The 21826-nt window shown below is 39.3% G+C and overlaps 2 protein-coding genes across 2 annotated transcripts in view; both read right to left on the bottom strand.

Moving 5' to 3' along the window:
• LOC124131236 (receptor-type tyrosine-protein phosphatase T-like) overlaps positions 1-21826 on the bottom strand; it is a 236164-nt gene that overhangs the window by 161368 nt on the left and 52970 nt on the right. The window lies entirely within an intron of this gene.
• LOC124131181 overlaps positions 7171-21826 on the bottom strand; it is a 344512-nt gene continuing 329856 nt past the window's right edge. The window contains exons 37-42 of the mRNA XM_048395185.1: positions 12036-12109; positions 11742-11864; positions 10918-11052; positions 9787-9923; positions 9537-9672; positions 7171-9026 (exon numbers count right to left, since the gene is read on the bottom strand). Of these exons, the coding sequence (XP_048251142.1) occupies positions 8955-9026; positions 9537-9672; positions 9787-9923; positions 10918-11052; positions 11742-11864; positions 12036-12109 (677 nt within the window). The 3' untranslated portion in view covers positions 7171-8954. The remainder of the gene's footprint in view (positions 9027-9536; positions 9673-9786; positions 9924-10917; positions 11053-11741; positions 11865-12035; positions 12110-21826) is intronic.

Raw genomic sequence — 21826 nt, 5'->3', positions numbered from 1 at the left:
TCCTATAAAATCATACGCTCTGTGAAATCTTTGTACAAACTTGTACCTGAAAATTTGTGAAATGTAGACATCAATGGCTGGAGCTGCTGGAATATTGCTCGACATGACAGGAAAGTTGACCATGAGAAAGTTAAAGTAATCCCTTGTCATACAGTCTTGTGGATAGCCTTGTCGCTCTGAATATTTATGCATAGATCTATTATGAAACAGATGAGGCGTTTTCACTGGTCTCTTTTATGTTTAGCTCATGTATGTAACCAGAAGAAACGACTTGGCAATTTGACCGTTAATGAACGATATCAGATTTTTGATGTACCTGAAACTGAAGTTCTTCTTGGCAAATTTCCCTTGTATTGATATTGTCAATCCGAGCAGAAATTCCTAATCATCTGTACAAAGAAATAGATTAGCAAGAAGCGGATTGTATATCATATGCTGTGCTTCGTCATTGATGTAACGACCCGTGAAGATTCCGGGGTAGAATAGGTCTTCAGCAACCCATGCTTGCCGTAAAAGGTGACTATGCTTGTCGTAAAAGGCGACTAACGGGATCGGGTGCTCAGGATCGCTGACTTGATACATGTCATAGATCCCAATTGCGTGGATCGATGCTCATGATATCAATCACTGGCTTGTCTGGTCCAGAGTCGATTATTTACAGACCGCCGTCATATAGCTTGAATATTGCTGAGTGTGGCGTTAAACAACAAACAAACCAACCAACCAAATCACTGATGTAACCATCCTTGTTATTGTGTAAAGGAAACTAAGTCCTATCAGATGACGGAAACACCGTGAGATACGCTTCTGTTCTGGCTGGCAGGTAAACGGATATGTGTTTTCGATCCTGTAGATAACGCTTGTCCTACTTCCTTGTCAGCTTTGCGATTTCCTCGCAAAAAAACACGTCAAAACGGGAAAGGGATCCCAGATTGTATTTTAAACTTGTGCGCGAAGTGTATCCAAATACCCCGAAAAAAAATACATGGAACAAGTGTGGATCTAATGATCAAACTCATTTTTGTGTGAAAGAAAAGGAAATTCAAAATTAAAGTTGTCTTTGAATATGTGTATTGGAGTTTTCGTTTATCGTAAGTACAATATTATCTGGATACACCTTATGTAGGTAAAAAACATCAAGTATATTTCGTGACATATTCATCTATTGTAGTCAAACTGAGACATATTGGCGCAACTTCTGGTGCTTCAAATTAGGCCCCTTACTAATTTATAAACACTAGTTGAAAAATCTGTGTAATAATTTAAGTTTTATAAATATAATCTGATTATTGAGTGGCCCAGATCTAACTGTTGAATGCAAATGACCAAAACTGAACAAATATCTGTAATTTTCGAATCTGAAAGAATCGTGTCTTCAATTTCGTATTTAAGTATCGTTACTGTTACATGAACCGAAATTGATGTTCTGCTGCTTTTCTGCCGTAAAAATATACAACACAATACACTTTGACCCTCACATACATTGCATGTGTACACATGACCATGTGCTTTGCTATTTATATCGCAACCGTAAATTAGTTCCGCCCACTGTGTTTGATGCTGACGCCAAACACGATCGATTCCATTTTTTTATGATAAAACTACAGAATTTTTTTTGACATAACTAGATATGGAGCCATTTGTTGTATCCATGGTTTGTCATTCAAGCTGATACGAAGTTTGAAGTCAATGGTGATCTTGTTCCCGTATGGTTTTCAAGAAGCTTCTCCCGACACTCGGTTATGTTTACATTGTCATTCACTGTTCGAAACTGAAACACCGCCACTTTGCGGGCTATTTATAGTCAGGGTGGGCTTTAACACGTGAACAGTCAGTTGACCCTACTGTTGTCGTGAGATGAGTGAGACGTTGAGATTGCAGGTAATTGCGGATACAAAATATAAGGAAAAACGGATTAGGTAACAATTAGCGTATCTTGTTGCAATATTGCGGAAGAGTTTAAATCTCTCACATACGCCTACATGTATCCAGGAAAGGCAACATGGAATTTCACATATCAATAGAATCACCAGTAATACCTAGCAGCATGGGTTAAAATCAGAGTAAGTGTTCACACAATGCCATTTAGAAAGTGGTCAATTGTAACAAATGTTATATTTGGGATAACACTTTCTTAGTAAAGTAGATATTCTCGACCATGGGAGCCGAACCCATTTACACTTGTCAGAGGGGTACACAAAGTACGTGGTCTAGACTACCATTTGTTGGACTTTCATTTTGTGGAAGCATCGGTGGCTGAGTGGGGTTAGATCGCTGACTTTGTGTGTTGGGGATTAGGTGCCTCACTCTGGCAGTGTTGGTTCGAATCCCGGACGGGACGCAACCCAAAAAAATACGAGGATCGGTACCTTACTGAGAATTTGTTATCCCAAATAAAACAGTTCTTATAGAGTAAGTGTATAGAAAAGTATGCAAATTTAATCAATGGTCGTTTGTTATACTTTCTTTGGATACCTTCAATGAAATAGCCTGCCATGAAGACCCGGGGTAGAATAGGTCTTCAGCAACCCATGCTTGCAGTAAAAGGCGACTATGCTTGTCGTAAGAGGCGACTAATCGAGTCTGGCCAAGACGATCCAGTTATAGATAGCATGAGCATCGATACATGCTAATGAAATACGATGACATGCTTTGTTTGTTTGTTTGTTGTTTAACGACGCACTCAGCAATATTACAGTTATATGGTACCCGTGAAGATTCCGGGGTAGAATAGGTGTTCAGCAACCCATGCTTGCCGTAAAAGGTGACTATGCTTGTCGTAAAAGGCGACGAACGGGATCGGTTGGTCAGGCTCGCTGACTTGGTTGATGCATGTCATTGATCCCAATTGGGTGGATCGATGCTCATGATATCAATCACTGGATTGTCTGGTCCAGACTCGATTATTTACAGACCGCCGTCATATAGCTGGGATATTGTTGAGTGCGGCGTTAAACAACAAGACCTATTTTACCCCGGATCTTTAGGGGTCCCCGGTTGTTGGGACGACACAACAGTGGGACATGTATCAGATTTCCTAATATTGTCCTGCTCATCCTTGTCTCATGTAGACTTGCCAGTCGTCTTATCTGTTGTCACTTTATTATCCCCTGCCCCAACGAAGTTGGCGGGGGATATAGAAATGGGTTCCGTCCGTGTGTGTGTGTATGTGTGCGTGTGTGTGTGTGCGTGTGTGTGCGTGTGTGTGTGTGCGTGTGTGCGTCCCGAAGTCGTTTCCGGAGCATAACTCAGAAACCGTTAAATATTTCTCTACGAAACTCTGCATGTCTATCAGACTCATGCTGAACTGGTGCCTTTTGCTATTTAGGAGTTTAATAATTTTTTATTTTTTACGTTTTCATGGCAACAAGTTGGACTTAGGTTCTATAAGGGTGGTGTTCGTTTCCGGAGCATAACTCAAAAACCATTAGATACTTTCTTACAAAACTTTGCATGTCTACTAGGCACATACTGAACTGGTGCCTTTTGCTATTTAGGAATTTTATAAATTTTTATTTTTTACGTTTCCATTGCAACAAGTTTGACTCAGGTTCTATAAGGGTGCTGTTCGTTTCCGGAGCGTAACTCAAAAACCGTTAAATAATTTCTTACAAAACTTTGCATGTTTACCAGACACATACTGAACTGGTGCCTTTTGCTATATAGGAGTTTTATAAATTTTTATGTTTTACGTTTCCATGGCAACAAGTTGCACTTAGGTTCTATAAGGGTGGTGTTCGTTTCCGGAGCATAACTCAAAAACTGTTAAATAATTTCTTACAAAACTGTGCATGTCTACTAGGCACATACTGAACTGGTGCCTTTTGCTATTTAAGAATTTTATAAATTTTTATTTTTTACGTTTCCATTGCAACAAGTTGGACTTAGGTTCTATAGGGTAGAGTTTGTTTCCGGAGCATAACTCAAAACCCATTTAATAGTTTCCAACAAAAACTTTGCATGTTTACCATACACATACTGGACTAGTGCCTCTTGCTATTTAGGAATTTTAGAAATTTTTATTTTTCACGTTTCCATGGCAATAAGTTGTGTTCAGGGTGGTGTTCGTTTCCAGAGTGTAACTCAAAAAAAGTTAAATACTTTCTTACAAAACTTTGCATGTCTACCAGGCACATACTGAAATGGTGCCTTTTGATATATAGCACTTTTTAGAATCTTTTATTGTTTATGTTTCCATGACAACAAGTTTGATTTAAGTTTAAATATAGGATTGGTTTACTTAAGTAGTATAACAAATAAACTGTTAAATATTTCCTTGCCAAAAATTGCATGTCTATATATAAAGCGCATACTGAACTAGTGCCATTTGATATTAAGGAGTTTTAGAAATGTTTATTTTAGAATTTCCATTGCAGCTATTTTGACATGGGCCAAGAGAAATGTTGGGTCAGTTACCTGGTTTGGGACCATAACGTGTTAAAATGGGCGGGGGATATAGATGACTTTGTCAACTATACGCTTGTTTGTCTTGGCTTTGGAGTTGATGCTGATGCCTTGCTTCCTACTTTTGTTGACTGTTTGGACTGGTTGATGCAAGTCGTGTTTTGAGATGAAATATCTGGTTCAGTGACAGCTTGTTCACCAACGATGTTATGGATAGAACGTTTTGGCTTCGATTTCTTGATGGTAACAACAGGTAGATGATCTTCAAAATTATTTTTAATCTGATTGCTGTTCAACGATGTCAGGATCTGGAAGGACACGTGTAACTGACGTTTCTGATGCTTTTTTCAGCTTTTGATGGGCAAACGTAGATGGCTTCATTTCCTGAAAGCACTTTGCCGACAGAGAAATCTCGTTTGCCTTACACTCCAAGGAACAGACGCTATATCTGTTAACTGTTCCAGAATTTGACCGCTGCCACTTCGCTCATTCAAAACTGAAAATCTTGGTGGAAGGCCAAAGCACTTAACATCAATCGGCTGGCGAACATAGCTTTTGATGTGAGACCCGTGGCCGTCATATAGCAGGAGAGTTTTCTTGTCACTTCCGATTTTGGCATACTTCACAAAATGGCCTTTTAAATATCATTGAAATATTTCTGTATTGGACCATCCTGTCTCACTAACAGTTCCACATGTTACAACTGTCGATCCAGCTAAGAGATCATCGCACATGCATGACCCAGGGAAAATTAAAAAAGTGGAATCTTCAGACCCAATGCATTGTCGCATCCCAAAACTGTGACTGTAGAGGATTTCAATTGGAACCACATCTGTAGATCCACCTATTTGCGGTGGATAATGTGCGAGATTGATTACGTGACCCGTGAAGATCCGGGGTAGAATAGGTCTTCAGCAACCCATGCTTGCTGTTAAAGGCTACTATTCTTGTCGTAAGAGGCAACTAACAGGATCGGCTGTTCAGGCTCGCTGACTTGGTTGATGCATGTCATTGATCCCAATTGCGTGGATCGAGGTTTATGATATCAAACACTGGATTGTCTGGTCCAGACTCGATTATTTACAGACCGCGGTCACATACCTGCTGAGTGCGGCGTTAAACAACAAACCAACCAACCAATCGAGATTTGAAGAGGTCATTATGCGACATCGTATTGGCCACAACAGATGGTGTGATCCTCCATTTTGTATCCATTGTGGTGAGGGAATCACGGTAAAGCATCAATCTCATTAAAATAAGATCTTGGTTCTCGCTATCACAAAACAAAGATCTGAATATATCCTTTAAGGGTTACGTCAGAACGACCTTTCATCCAACCATTCAGAGCATCCCTTAACAGATCATGAAAGTGACAGTTGGAATATGTTTTCTATTCATGCAACCACGAAATATTTAACACGGGGGTATTCCGAACGACAGTTACGGGTTTTATGATTATATCCATACAATCTAGGCAATCTATAAGCCATTCCAGAATTTTCTTCTTGTCAGTTTTAATTTTTTTTAAAGAAAATACGTCAAAATATGTTTCGAAGCGTAGTCGCCATTTTGAAACTAGTGTCGTAAAGCTCGAGAAAGCTGTCTTCTGATTGGCTAATGTCGATTTCTTGTCGGTCATTTCATTGGTCGGTCAAAATTCGCGAAAAGTCGTTCTGACGTGACCCGTAATGGGATGTCCTCAGATCTTTGTTTAGCGGTAGCGAAAACTAAGATCTGATTTTAATGAGATTTGGTAAAGCAACATGTTCTGTATTGATTTTGCCATCACAAGGGATAAATATTTCAAATCATCAACTATCAAGGATCTTTTAATCGTATAAGTTCTCATTTGATTAGTTTTTTTAAAGGAAATTGAATTGTTTTAAAAAACTTTGATTAAAATGTTTTGAAATTGTCTATATGTCATTTGCAAAATTGGTAGATTAAATTTGCAAACTGAGATTGTTAGTGGCTGTATTCTTGAAGGGGGTTAAAGTACTGTAAAATTATTGTCCCCCTGAAAGAGTACGTAAGTTCCACATCATTCAAAGTACATTTGGGTCTCCCCCATTTTTAATCGTAATATATTTGTTAGTTTTAATTGATAACCACAATTGACTAAAATCTAAAATGACTTGAGGAAGTCATGGTGTAAATCCTGCTGGGGAGCAGAAATATTATAAGTCCCCACGCTCCCAAGTATGGTGGCCTAACATTGGTTGCTGGCGATCTCTAGGTCGTTTTTATCATGTTTTGTTATGTATATTAAAATCGTTTTATCGTCACATACTAGTTTCAAATATGTCTCAGATACGCCGACGTCAACCACAACCCCAGACGTTGCAGTTGTTGGCCGAGTGGGCTACTATTTCCCAGGATGTGATTTGCATACTCGTCTCTTCCATTGGCAGGAGCTGCAAGGCCGCTATCGATTCCAACGTGGGACATAAGCATTATTGATGGACTTTTCCTATGTCTTATATTATTTCCGATAAGTGAGATGACTACAATCACCAAGTGTTCTCTCCACAACATTATGGCTCAATACCTTGTGCGGTTCCTCGAATAAATGTATTTTCCTACCTCGCACAAATCTGGCTTTTTCTGAAGGATCTATCTATCTATCTATCTATCAAGCTATCTATCTATCTATCTATCTATCTATCTATCTATCATGTTGTATTTGGAGTAAGAGATTTACCACAAAACGAACAGAATTTCATGTCATGAAATCCTTTCCTTACATGGCAGGGAACAATAATACAATGACAAATGAAATGGTCATTTATTTAAATAGCACAACTAAAAGCTGATACATTGTTCACAATATAAAGATGAAAGTGTCTGTTTGCTTGAATGAGCATAATTGTATGACAAGAAAATAACTACTTGGAATGAACACTTTTGCTGTGAAACAATGAAAGAAAATGGAAGTGTAGTTTCGACAGAATAATGTTACTATTGAAAACAACATGCTTCACAAATATATGTTTGATCAATTGTAGGTGTGGTTTATGACATGTTTCATGTGCATAAGGTGTACGATAACAACTTTATGAATCTGGTCATGTGTATACACCATATTTGTCATAGATATGAGAACAGCGACCAGTTACTACTGTCGGCACAAAAACTCTGTACGTCCGACGTGGAACTTAATCAATAGATATCTAAATGGTCTGAAAACGGATCAATCACCATTCAGAATGCACAATATGCCAATGAATTTGATTATCAATTTTCAGACATATTGGATAAAGACCATCGCATCTTTTCCATTTGTAATTTCGATTCTCAGTTAATGGGATAAATTAAATTTATGTGAGATAACATGACACTGCTCTCTTTGTATATTGGTGTCTCTTACATACTGTGATACCAGAATTGCATGGGTTAATCTATGTGTGATAACATTGTCAGCCAAGTGCAGTCTAGAAACGTTAACGTTTTATGTCTTTTAACAATAACCCGGGAAGTTTAAACCGTATAGATTTGCTCTACAATATCACCTCTGTCAAAATGATGAAACGAGTAATAGCGTATAGACATGTCGATCGCCTGGTTTTGTTGGAGAGCATCCACCCGGCGATCGGAAGGTCCGGCCGCTTCATACCAAAAGACGTTAAAAGATTGTACTTGTTATTACCTTGCCTCGCGCGCGGCATTAAGGGGCTAATACAAGGACTGGTCGCCTCGGAGTCAGGATACTGTGTCTGCGTGGGGTATCCATGTTAAACTGCGGCATGGTATCTTAGTGGGATAGCACTAATAAAATCGACCTTAGTCTTGACTAGTACAAACAGCCACATACACACACGTGCATGCACGTCGCTATATAAGTACAATAATCCTTCTATAGCGACGTTAAACTTCATTTAACCTCACCTCACCTGTGATAATTATACCAAAAATTGACATTTGTATTAAGGATGCAATGTGTTCCTTTATAAAATGCCTGTGATGTGAATTGTTGAATGACATATCTGTGTTGGGCGTTTCTGTATGATTTTGTCCGTGCCATATAGTTAAACATAACACCCGTAGTTTACAACTTGGCTGTGTCATACTTTCTCATATTACATGCAAAAGTTTCTTATACTGCATGCAATAGTTACACTATTCTATTTTGTTTGCCCGTGTTGTATTGACCCAGTCAACATCGGTAACGTGGTTGATAGCGTGTCATAGTGCCCATAAATCTCGGATCATTGCTTGTGTCTATTGTCAATGATTTGCCTGGTTCAGATTCAGTCATGTACAGGGCCTAGTGATATATCGTGAATATTGCAAAGCGGCCTTAAATAACATTGATCCTTTTCACTGTAATTGAGTGATCAGGAAATACTACAACCATCTGAAATACGTCCGTGTCTGTCTGCAGGTGCATGATGAAGATATATATTTTAACAGTTGCACAGCTGAGAACACATGCATTACTGTAATCATGTCAATAATACAAATATACTGAGATAAAAGAACTGACTAAATAGTACCTGAGACATAAAAAGTCTCCAAACAATAAGGTGAAGATCCATGTCGACCAACCCGTGTTACATATTTGCGTAGACACTGGAAGCTCTGTGGTATTCCTTCACCATGTCGTAACAGAACTTGTACTGATCCTAAAACAACAGAATATAACAACTAGAGATAATACATGTTGGTGTCTGCTGATCCAGAAGTGATGGTGAACTGAACAGATAACGTATATATGCACTTCAATTAATTTAATACGGCGCGCAACACCGACGCTATCCTATCCTATGCCATTTTGGGGGGAATGAAATAAGAGCTGTGAAATATAGATATGCTATAATTAGCAACGAGCTCATGTTATGCGTTTCATGTGCATACTTATAGATTTGTTCACTGCAGTTTGAATACACGGGCTGTAAATGTGACTACAGGCAAGAATAGGGTACTGCAGTCACACACTGTAGTTCAAATCAAATTGGTACTGTGTTTTAATGACGAAATATGTGAAAGGATTTTTCGTAATCATACGTGTTTTTAACGCAAAATAACAATAGTTTTCAGTAAATCAGTATAACTGTGACAACAACGTTCTGTTTCTGTGAGGTCACAATGGGTGTTGGATATAGTACAACGGTGAGGCAGTATTCAGTACTCACATACGACTGTACGAACTGGTGTCTGATACACTGGAGTTCCCGGATGGTCAGGTAGATGTCCACATCCTTGTCCAGTCTGAGTCTGCTGATGATGTTGAGGACGCTGCAGAACACTCCACACAGTCGGGCACCGTCACTGTAACGAGACCAGGGGCATAGGATCGAACAAAGAGTGTCTTTTTTTTGTCTTGAACTATGCTTACAAATGCTGTGGTATATTCATGTTCTTTAGAACAGAATCTGTACTCACGGACAATGCACAAGCGTCTTGTGGTCTTCGGAAGTACCCATAGTGTCGATCTCATTCACGAACTCCAGCATAGCTTCCGTGCTCCCAGGGATGCGGGATTTCATCTTGTACACTGTGATCAGTCGACTTGAATCGATCTGGAAACCATAAACATTACAGTGAACTTGATATTGTTGTAACTAGCATTCTCGTGGCATCAGTCTTTACGTCTGATCAAAAGTTTAATATAATGTGCACGATGTAAAGTGATAGATTGTAGTACATGAATACTCCTATCCCCAGACACCAACTCCAGCACAAACAAACTACCTTAATGGAGATTGGGTAGCAATGCTCTATGAACTGGCAGATTGGTGTCACTCCTATTGGGCGTGGTGTGTTGATCCAATCTCATTATAACCAGATCTTCGATATCGCTTCCGCTAAACAAGGATCTGTTGACATCTCATTAAGGGTAACGTCAGAAAGACCTTTTATCTGACAAATCAGAGCGTCGCCGACAAGAACATGTAAAGGACTGTCAGAATACGATTTCTGATCGTGCACGCTACAAAGATTTAACACTGGGTATTCCAAACGACAGTTACGGGTTTTACTACTGAATCCAGACAATCTAGGTAATCAACTAGCCATTCCAGAATGTTTGTTTGTTCCGTTTTCAAATTTTTAATCGAGAATTTGTCAAAACAAGTTTCAAACCAAAGCCGCAAGTTTGAAACTAAAGCCGCAAAGCTTGAGAAAGCTGCCTTTCAGATTGGCTAATGTCGTCTCTTGTCAGTCATTCCATTGGTCAGTCAAAATTCGCGGAAGGTTGGTCTGATGTGACCCGTTACTTCAGCAGAAGCGAAAGCTAAGATCTGATTGAATGAGATTGGACCAACACACCAAGCTGCAAATTCTGATTTAAATGAGATTGTGCGTCGGTCATGTTTTCAGTCAGGGGTATGTCTAAGACAGACTCGATTATCTACAGTACACCCTGACATTGCTAGAATGTTGTTGACTACTTTCACTGACATACTTCCTGATACATAAATGATATGAACTGATATGATGCAATCATATCATCTTAAATATTATGTGCTTTCATATGGCTCAATATGATTTGACGACTGGTGAATGAGGTCGCACCTCTTCATTCAGTGTTACTGTTATCTGAACGATGGTAAAGATGTCTCTTGTAGTGTCCTCTGTGTTGTATGTGACTCGGAAAGGGCCCATCTCCAACACTTGATCCTTCATGGGATACAGTCTCTGAAAGGTTAACTATGAGATGAATACGAAAATATACACATCTGAGACTATCATTAATTCAAATAGGACATATATGTAGTCCCCACTAATCACCTGCAATATCGTCACCAAAGAAAACCTACACACATATCTAAACAGAAGATGTCACAAGAAACACAGTATTTATTTAATTCATCGATGACAACGTATATTGTGTATGAAGCACGTGTTGATATCATTACATGCCCCATATTTGAAGTTTGAAAGAACTGCAAAATAGTATAGGCTACGTTTGTTTACTTCAAATAAACATATTATGAATAAGGGAAAAAAACAGAGAGCGTTGGATGGTACATTAATCAAAAAGGATCTCAAGTGTTCACAAACTATTGACCGCACATTTTACTAGGCTTTCTGCAAGGGTGTTGTTAGGCTCTCATGCCATTTAAAGCGGTTCGCAAACTATTGACCGCACATTTTATTAGGCTTTCTGCAAGGGTGTTGTTAGGCTCTCATGCCATTTAAAGCGGTTCGCAAACTATTGACCGCACATTTTATTAGGCTTTCTGCAAGGGTGTTGTTAGGCTCTCATGCCATTTAAAGCGGTGACTGTTGACTACTTCTTCTGCAGTGTAGCGTGACGAGCTGATGCCCATGTTTGATGTCACTGCTGAACACTATGTTAACAAAAGCGGAGTATAATCCTTGTGTGGGATACCAACCTTATCGTCTTCGAGACAGACAATGGTGAAACAGTCGTGATCATACACCAGTCTCCAAAAGTCAACAACAGTCGGTGTCACTGGTGTCTGGGTTGCTATTATACCATGGGCACGTGTGGCAGACTGGAGTCAAAACAAATCAAACAATGATCATCGTTATCATGCATGGAACAAACAGTGGCAAAGGATTTTAATATTAATATCAATACTGAAACAGATCACTGCTTATGAACACTATTACCATGTGATATATCTTGATTTCTTCTATTGCAAAGAAGACAGCAGTCAACTTACTGGAAGCACTACTGCGTTGATGTAGTCATTATGGCCTGGCACGGGAGTGGAAAGATAGGGTCGAACATTGTTCGCTGAAAGAATAATGACATTTGTTATTTCCTAAAGAAGATAAGGTTAGTAATCTTGCGTGGTCCCTAAACTAAACACCGATAGTGTGGTAGAATATATCAGACTATCTAAACATAGATTACGACGCAAAAACGAACATAAATACTCATGGTTAGGCAGTGTGTATTTTGTGTCAGAAATTGGAATTGCATATCTTTGTTTGTTATTTCTAAACATTTTAAATCTTGCATGACGAGTGCACGTGCAATCTTGTGGATTCAAATTTTGAACAAGGTGCGTGTTGTTTAGAAATAATATTAACTAATAGTAACTTAAAATATCTTAATGTGAATGTGGGTGGATGGAATGCCCGCTGACCAACACCAGTTCCAATTCGTGCTTATGACAGGGCTTTGAACAGATTGCAGAAGGAACAAAATGTTAACATCAACTCCTTGACTCCTAAAATGTCAACACGTAGAAGTATTTTGCTTTTGTCTTCACCTGGTACGATGTCTTGATTCCTGTTTTTGCTTCTGTTCTCCGGGAGTTGAGCTGCAGACACTGCATTATCATCTACATCCTGCTGCATCGCTTTGAGTGACTGCGGAAACAAGCAATGTAAGGTACGGCGTGTTCATTAAAGATCACACATCTTTGATGTCACAAATTAATATGAGAGAAAACATATATAGACAGTATACGTGTAATTAAAAAGATTTATAGATATATTCAAGTGATTTTAGAAGCTGAAGCACCAGGATTAGCTGAGGACTGACTTATTTGACATCAAGGTAAATTCATCGCATCGGCTTTCCTTGACTACATCACATAGAATCACATAGTATCACTGTTGTAACATGATGTTGCTAGTCTCTGTATATGTAAAGCTTGATATATAACCATGTCCTACCCACGTGGTTGATACTAGCATCTGTACCGAAACGTTACATAAATAAATGAAAGCTTAAATCCTTCAGTCATTTCCGTCATCACATTCAAGTTGGTTAGATTATAATTTATATACTCAAATATCACTGGTCCAGCCAAAACAGTTAGTGAGAGAGTATGTTTTACACCACTTTTAGCAAGAGTCCAGCAATATCACAGAACCGTGAGGAGTGAGCATTTAAGCCACTTTGCAAAGCCCCCTTCCAACAACACAATAACGAAGCATTGTTTTAGTGTAGCTATTTCGTAGCCCATTAGTTGTACCTGAAACTGCCTGTTCATCTCCGCCTCTTCGTGTCTGGTATATGTCAAACCACTTCCAATTGTTTTCTCAAATTCAGCAGAGGTATAAAAAGTCCCCCTGCTCCCAAGAGCTTCAATAAGAACATCATGAACAAAGCGGTACTGCTCCTGGAAACATGCAAACAAATGTCGTCATTAGAATGTAGTCTCTTGTGGTTATCATATATAACTGAAAAAGTAACATAATTGTCATGATGCTACCAAACAATCATGTTTAGCCTCTTCACAGTTTGGACTTACCACAGTCTGCACCATGTTCATCCTAGCCTCTCTCATCTTGGACACACACGAGAACACGTTTACTTTGTTCAGAGACTCGGCTTCATCAAAGAGGTTGTCGAGCGCAATGAACGTCCCCGTACGTCCAACGCCAGCGCTGAAGCCATGAAAAAATAAGTTGCCAGCAAATCAGATATGCAGGTGAGTCATTTGGAGATCAGATACACAGTAGGTGATATGGAGATAACAACAGCAAGGAATAAGTTACCAGGGAATTCTATGTGGAGGTTGAGTACTCGGAGATGAGATATACAGTGATGATAAGGAGATACAGAAACATCAGTCAGCAAGGGATCCGATATGAGAAAAACGAGTTAGCCTATCCTCCATTTCTCATTTCGTTCTTGCAGATACGTTTCCCAAGTTTACATGGCAATAATGCAATAATTCGATATGACTATAGTACAGTAAATTGAGCACAGTATGTTGTAGAAAAAGATGAAAATGCCTACACACATCTCATCTTATAGTAAGCATGGTTTGATATGAATCCTGCAATTTTGCTGTCAAAAAAGATGAAATCTTTCAAATGAGGATTACATGATATAGGTAAAAAGAATATGTAAAAGTCAAAAGATCAGTGTATCCGACTGTACATCAATGGGTATGCTGGATACATATGAAGGTACCCTCTGGAAACGGGTATCACTGTGCAGGTCTTCAAACGGTGCCACTTGAATGGCTAGAGGTATTTTGTTTCTAGTTGAAAGCGCAAACATATCTTGGAAATGTCACAGGCAACATACCTGCAGTGAACTACAACAGGTCCGGTAATGTCCTCCTCTGATGACGTCAGACTCCTGTACTGCTTCCAGAAACCGACCAGAGCCGGCGCTGAAGGAACATCGTGGTCAGGCCAGGACGTGAAGTGAAGCTGCGTCACTGTCCTCTTGTCAGAGGGCTAGAAATAGCATCTCAAATGAAACAGATCTACATGTCTCATATGGGATGGGAGCGGTTGGGTAGCCTAGTGGTTAAAGGGTTCGCTCGTCATGCCGAACACCCGTATTCTGGTGTACCCCGCCGTGATATTGCTGGAATATTGCTAAAAGCGGCGTAAAACCATACTCACTCTCTCACTCACTTATATGGAACGGAGGAAGTGTCAGTTCTGATAACAACATATTGCACAACTCTGATTTCCTTATATTAAGTGTATTTCAGTACAAATAATAATAATGATAAAAGCGACAAACCCCCTTTTAATAGCCACAAGACATATCTGCTAAAAGCAGAGTACGATTCCGACTATATAGTAAATATTATAAAATACCAATTATATTGCGCTATATTTCAACACAAGCATGCTCAAAGCGCTACACTGTTATCACACAGATCACAGCATTTCACAGTTCCCTAGGGGTATATGACCAAAGCTTCCTGTTGGGGGCTAGATGGTAAACAGTGAGTGTCACATTACTATTTCATCCTACCGGGTACCCATTAACAGCTGGGTTAAGAGAGGCATATTTCGGACAAAGTCACGTGTCTCGGGAGACACCCTATGTGCAACATGTGCTTCAGTATCGCGCAGGACCAAAGGACCTACTTTCGTAGAATGGTGAACACTGTATTTTCTGATGGTAAAGTCCGCCCTGACTGTGGCCAACAGTGGCTTGATAACAATGCGACCACACATCTTCTGTTCTTTCTCGTCAGGCCAGTATTGTTCGCACTTTTTCTGAAAAGAAAGTGGATGGTTATGTGTATCCTTGACTGCAAAATGTAATGTTTCAGCACTTAATATATAGGTAATATAATTAATATCTGAAAAAGTCAATCATGCGCCTCTAAATTCTAATTTTAGACGGCTCTCAACGCCTATCAGTTATATCAAGGTTGCTCGAGGGAAGGGGAAAGGCAAAGGGAGACAGACGTTTGTTACCATCACAGATTATTACAAGAGGAATGTGTTCAAGTAAACTCTTTACTTTTCAGTTCAGCTTACCCTGTTTAGTTCCATGATTCTAGTTAGCATGATGATTATCGAGACGTTTTCCTGCCACACCATCCTCCAGAAATCGTTCACAGTGACAGGGTTTGGTCCTGGAATATAATACCACGACCATGACCATGAGATTATTTCAACCTTTAGTTTTGAAAATAGTGTGTGTCCATAGTAATGGTATATGACAGGCATTGGTAGTGTGATGGCGAATTCCGGGTCAGAGAAGGCCGACGCGCGAAGATCCGGGTTAGAACAGGTCTTCAGGACTAGGCGACAAATAGGCGACTAACGGGATCGGGTGGTCAGGCTCAGTGACTTGGTTGATGCATGACATCATATCCCAATTGTGTGGATCGATGCTCATGATATCAATCACTGGACTGTCTGTTCCACACTCGATCATTTAAAGACAGCCGTCATATAGGTGGAATATTGTTGGGCGTGGCGTTAAACAACAAACAAATAAACAAATATACACAGGAGGTCATCCAAAATCACGTATGTAAATAAAACCGTTCACAGATCCACTTTGTAGGCTTGCAATGAAGGAAATGATATAGCAATAGTTTTGTATATGTGTTTATGAGGAATCAGTCATCTATCTACCAAACATATAATAACGTTCAAGACATATACCTTGTGCAGCAATGAACACACTGGATTCGGAGAAGCCCTGAAACAAACACACATATTGTGCAGTTTCAGATGACAAACACATCATACAAAATTGCTTTTCGCTCACTCATTTATTTGCAAGGGGCAGTTTGGAATAATATACATTCGGGAATAGCTAACCATTTGATTAAGTGTGGCTTACAGTTATGTAGCTGGCGTGGATATAGTTCCATGTGGCATCACCATCTGGCATCAGAACAACGCGACTGTCGTCATCTGTTCAAAAGAGAAATTAGGATATGTTTTCATATGACGAAACACACACACGATGATATCTACTCAATAAACATTGTTTAATGGAGACGCTATTTAGAATACTAGTGTCACACCATCAAAGAAATTGAATAATAAATTCATGTTGTATAGCAAAGTCATCTAACGTTCAAAATGAAATTTCCTGTTTGCTGCATGAGGCAAATATGAATATGAGGCCAGTCAATATGTATATTCTACCAATCATATGTAAATCCCCCCAAACGTATAAGCTGAAATCCTGAAACTTTGATTTACATAAGACTGTGACATTTACCTATGTAGCAGGACATATATATGATATCTTCTTTAGAATAGAGTAAAAGTAAATATACCCGGAAGTGCAAATACAAGAAATACGGATCTGGACCCCGTTCCAGTGTTAAAGAAAAGGAGTAACGATCGACTTAGCGCTAAAATCGCTTTGTGGAACCGGGCCCGGATGAATGTTTTCCTTTCAGATTTGAGGGTGTAAGTGAGCATTTGATGTATGAAATAGAGCAAGCCATTCTTTTCAAACGGGGTTAAAATCCTATTTAGTTATTGGTTTCATTAACTATTAGATTGCAGCACACACGATTCATTACAAAACAATACCCCCAAAACGTACATGTACGCCAATAATAGGCTCTTTTATGTACATTAGTATTTCACTTAAACTCACATGGAAATAGTTCCAAGAAACGGTTCCTCTTTTTGTTCTCAGGTTTTCTCCCTTCGACATGAGCTCCGTGTATTCCATAACGGAGTAGCTGAAAATATAAAGCGTAAATGCAATAACTAGTCTTGATTTGGCGTAAAGGGCAAAACAGCTGTGGAAACTGTGTGAATGGATCACTGATAATCAGTGATGACACCAGGTGTTCGCAGTTTTTACGTCTCGAAAGAATTGCATCCTTCTATACCATACTGATAATGTGTATATTCATGTTGACCATGCCATATACAAAACATGAAGGTAACCCTTAAGGTATCGTAAGATTTCGATTGGCGAAATAGTTAGGGATGTACATACTTTCCTCTGTTATATCAAATGAATAACGCCATTATAACAGCACTCCTTTGCAAAACGAATGAACATGTGCTTTTAAAGAGGCATGTCTTTACTTTAGATTACAGTTGTATTTATCAATTTAACCACGCCCTACCTTGTACTCGTGTTCGAATCCCACGCCTGTCACTCTGTCCATGACGTACTGCTTGAGTCTGTCCAGGGGCACAGGGGCCGGGACGACGTTGTAGTATGGCTCCGAGTTCTCGTACATGTTGTCTGCAGGAGGCTTTGGTTTCTTAGCAGGCCTCTCAGGTGGCGCAGGTTTACCTGCAGCAGGAGCGTCCTTCTCACCTTTACCAAGAGCAATAAGATATTAATGCAACGTTCTTTTCAGGTAAATGCCCTTAAAAAGATATGCTGCTAAATAGTGTGTCTGATGTATTGACTATGTTTGTGTACTTATACCCTATATGTCATGGTTATACCCTATATGAAATGTGTACATAACAACTGATGCGACACGACGTTGTCACTCTTAAATCGTAATTATTTCTATCACATTCGGTGTTAGGTACTCCTGATGTAGACAGAGATAAAGCATAGCATGATCATCAGTGCGAGCAAATTGTGGTTCCTGATTTGCCATAAAAAGGGACAAATTCTAAAACGAGAATAATAGTTCATAACCGTAGTACTAACATGTTAGGACACACCTTTTACTTTACCGAGAGAAATTGTATTTTCCTCTTGTCTTGACTTCATATTACGTCTTCTGGAACATAAACCATCCTCTGTTTTAATGTGTATGTACATGGTATTACAATTTATAGTAGTTTCCGTAGATACTCATTGCATACACGTCTTTAGAAGTGTGGTACAATGTGCAATGCCAAACAACTTTTATAATGTTTATTACTGTCATAGTGTGTTCCGTTGTGTATATTCAAGTAAAACCTTCCATATATGCTTCAGTGGTTGTGTGACTGAATATTGCTTGACGTCAAAGTGAGCAATGTTCCGGCTATACGTCACGATCTGTAAAACATCGAGTCTGGCAGGCGGGTGACTGAAGGTAAGATGTTCGGACCCATGCCATTAACGTCATTGTGTTTGACTACCCGATCGACATTGTACGTGTTGTGGATTCATCTCTCATGAATATAAGATGTTACAAACGATATTATAAGTATGACACATACCTCTTGATGACGACCAACAGGACTACGAGGATCACTGCCACTAGTACAGCTACTACCGCTCCACTCACTGCCCCAACGGTAGAACTGGATATGGAACCGTCGCCCCTTTGAGAGCTTGTAGACACTATAGTATTAAAAAGTCAAAAAAGTTTCATACTTTGGTTCATGAGTGAGTTATTAAGGTGTTACATGCGATTAAGTTTAATATATCTATTTCATTTCAGGGTAGACTCTTAAAAGATATTGACACCAATCAAAGATGTATTGATATTACAAAACAATTTCTCACTCTCGGAAATAAATAATATCACTGTCTATATTAACGTCTAAAATAAAGGAGAGGGAAAAGTGTTAAATACCTAAAGCTGTTAATCTACTCACGCTTGCAGGAATCACCCTTGTAACCTTTTTCGCACCCAAGTATGCATGAGCCATTGGAGGGCTGACATGTCTCATTAAGACAATTGCCACAGGGATGTTGGCAGTTTTCTCCATAGGTATTGTTGACACACTCTAAATCCATGAAAATGTGCAGGCTGATTTTTTTATGAAACTGTTAGGGAATCAGTTTTACTTCATACTATCATTCAGTATTCCTGTTTGTTTACTGGCTGACGCTGGTACAATTATGTATGTATAAATTGCTTACTGATTGTGCAAGGTATTCTTAAAATATTTGAAGTCAATCCTAATACATGACCTGAACGATTTGGTCGTAATCCTTCTTCACGTTCTGAATTACTGTTTTATCCGAATATAGGTTTCTCTACTGACATTGTCAAACAAAACTTCATGTAAACTACTAGAGGATATCAGAAGGTTATGAGCGTGGCACATCTAGGTTGTTGTTATGCTTACATGTGACTAATATTAGTACTGACCTCTGTTTGTTGAGACATCTGTCACAATTCGTTGTGTGAGAGAGAGAGAGAGAGAGAGAGAAAGAGAGAGAGAGAGAGAGAGAGAGAGAGAGAGAAAGAGAGAGAGAGAGAGAGAGAGAGAGAGAGGGCTAACCTTGTTGACATAGTGGAGCTTCATAGCCAGGCTGACATCCTTCAGGACACTCTCCATCTAGTGACTTGCAGTTGCCTCCCTTGCATTGCCCACAAGCAGTACAGTTGGAACCATAATAACCATCAGCACATTCTGAAAGCAGATGTTGTGAGAGGCCTAATGACGCACATTCTGAAAGTAGATGTTGTGATAGGTTTAATGACGCACATTCTGAAAGCAGATGTTGTGAGAGGCTTAATTACGCACATTCTGAAAGTAGATGTTGTAAGAGGCTTAATGACGCACATTCTGAAAGTAGAAGTTGGGAGAGGCTTAATGAGACCCATTCTGAAGGCAGATGTTATGATAGACTTAATGACGCACATTCTGAAAGCAGACGTTGTGAGAGGCTTAATGACGCACATTCTGAAAGTAGATGTTGTGAGAGGCTTAATTACGCACATTCTGAAAGTAGATGTGAGAGGTTTAATGACGTACATTCTGAAAGTAGATGTTGTAAGAGGCTTAATGACGCACATTCTGAAAGCAGATGTTGTGATAGGTTAAATGACGCACATTCTGAAAGTAGATGTTGTGATAGGTTTAATGACGCACATTCTGAAAGCAGATGTTGTGAGAGGCTTAATGACGCACATTCTGATAGCAGAGGTTGGGGTAGGTTTAATGACGCACATTCTGAAAGCAGATATTGTAAGAGGCTTAATGACGCACATTCTGAAAGCAGATGTTGTGATAGGTTTAATGACGCAAATTCTGAAAGTAGATGTTGTGATAGGTTTAATGACGCACATTCTGAAAGCAGATGTTGTGAGAGGCTTAACGACGCACATTCTGATAGCATAGGTTGGGATAGGTTTAATGACGCACATTCTGAAAGCAGATATTGTAAGAGGTGTAATGACGCACATTCTGAAAGTAGATGTTGTGAGAGGCTTAATGACACACATTCTGAAAGCAGATGTGAGAGGTTAAATGACGCACATTCTGAAAGTAGATGTTGTGAGAGGTTTAATGACGCACATCCTGAAAGTATATGTTGTGATAGGCTTCATGACGCACATTCTGTAAGCAGATATTATGAGAGGCTTAATGACGCACATTCTGAAAGTAGATATTAGGAGAGGTTTAATGACGCACATTCTGAAAGTAGATATTGGGAGAGGCTTAATGAGACCCATTCTGACAGCGGATGTTATGATAGACTTAATTACGCACATTCTGAAAGCAGACGTTGTGAGAGGCTTAATGACGCACATTCTGAAAGTAGATGTTGTGAGAGGCTTAATTACGCACATTCTGAAAGTAGATGTGAGAGGTTTAATGACGTACATTCTGAAAGTAGATGTTTTGAGAAGCTTAATGACGTACATTCTGAAAGTAGATGTTGTGAGAGGTTTAATGACGCACATTCTGAAAGTAGATGTTGTGAGAGGTTTAATGACGCACATTCTGAAAGTAGATATTGGGAGAGGCTTAATGAGACCCATTCTGAAAGCAGATGTTATGAGAGGCCAAATGACGCACATTCTGAAAGTAGATTTTGTGAGCGGCTTAATGACGCACATTCTGAAAGCAGATGTTGTGATAGGCTTAATGACTCACATTCTGAAAACAGATGTTATAAGAGGTTTAATGACGCACATTCTGACAGCAGATCTTGTGAGGGGCTTAATGACGAACATTCTGAAAGTAGGTATTGTTTGAGGCTTAATGGAGCACATTCTGAAAGCAGATGTTGTGAGCGGCTAAATGATGCACATTCTGAAGGCAGATGTTGTGATGATGTTGTGCTGCTGAGTAGGAAAGATTGATGGATGATCGAGGTTTCTTTATTTAAGCTCCAAACATGTCATTGTTATTTTCCATTTTAGTGTCTGTACAACATGAAATGAAACGTAATTTACACATGTCATTTATTTGAGATAATGTTGCGATATTATTACCTTTACACAAAGGTCCTTTGAAATCATTGCTGCATCCTTCAAGGCAGCTTCCATTCACATGGTGACAAGTTGTTAATGTACGACACTGGCCACAACTTGACGAACAGTTCACTCCATAAAATGTGTCTTGACACACTTTTAAAATGGAATAGAATAACCATATAAAAGGCAGAAAGGAGAAT

Source organism: Haliotis rufescens, unplaced genomic scaffold (assembly GCF_023055435.1).
Source record: "Haliotis rufescens isolate VD_foot unplaced genomic scaffold, xgHalRufe1.0.p SCAF_14, whole genome shotgun sequence".
NCBI lineage: Eukaryota > Metazoa > Mollusca > Gastropoda > Lepetellida > Haliotidae > Haliotis > Haliotis rufescens.
This window is presented reverse-complemented; position numbering and strand designations above follow the sequence as displayed.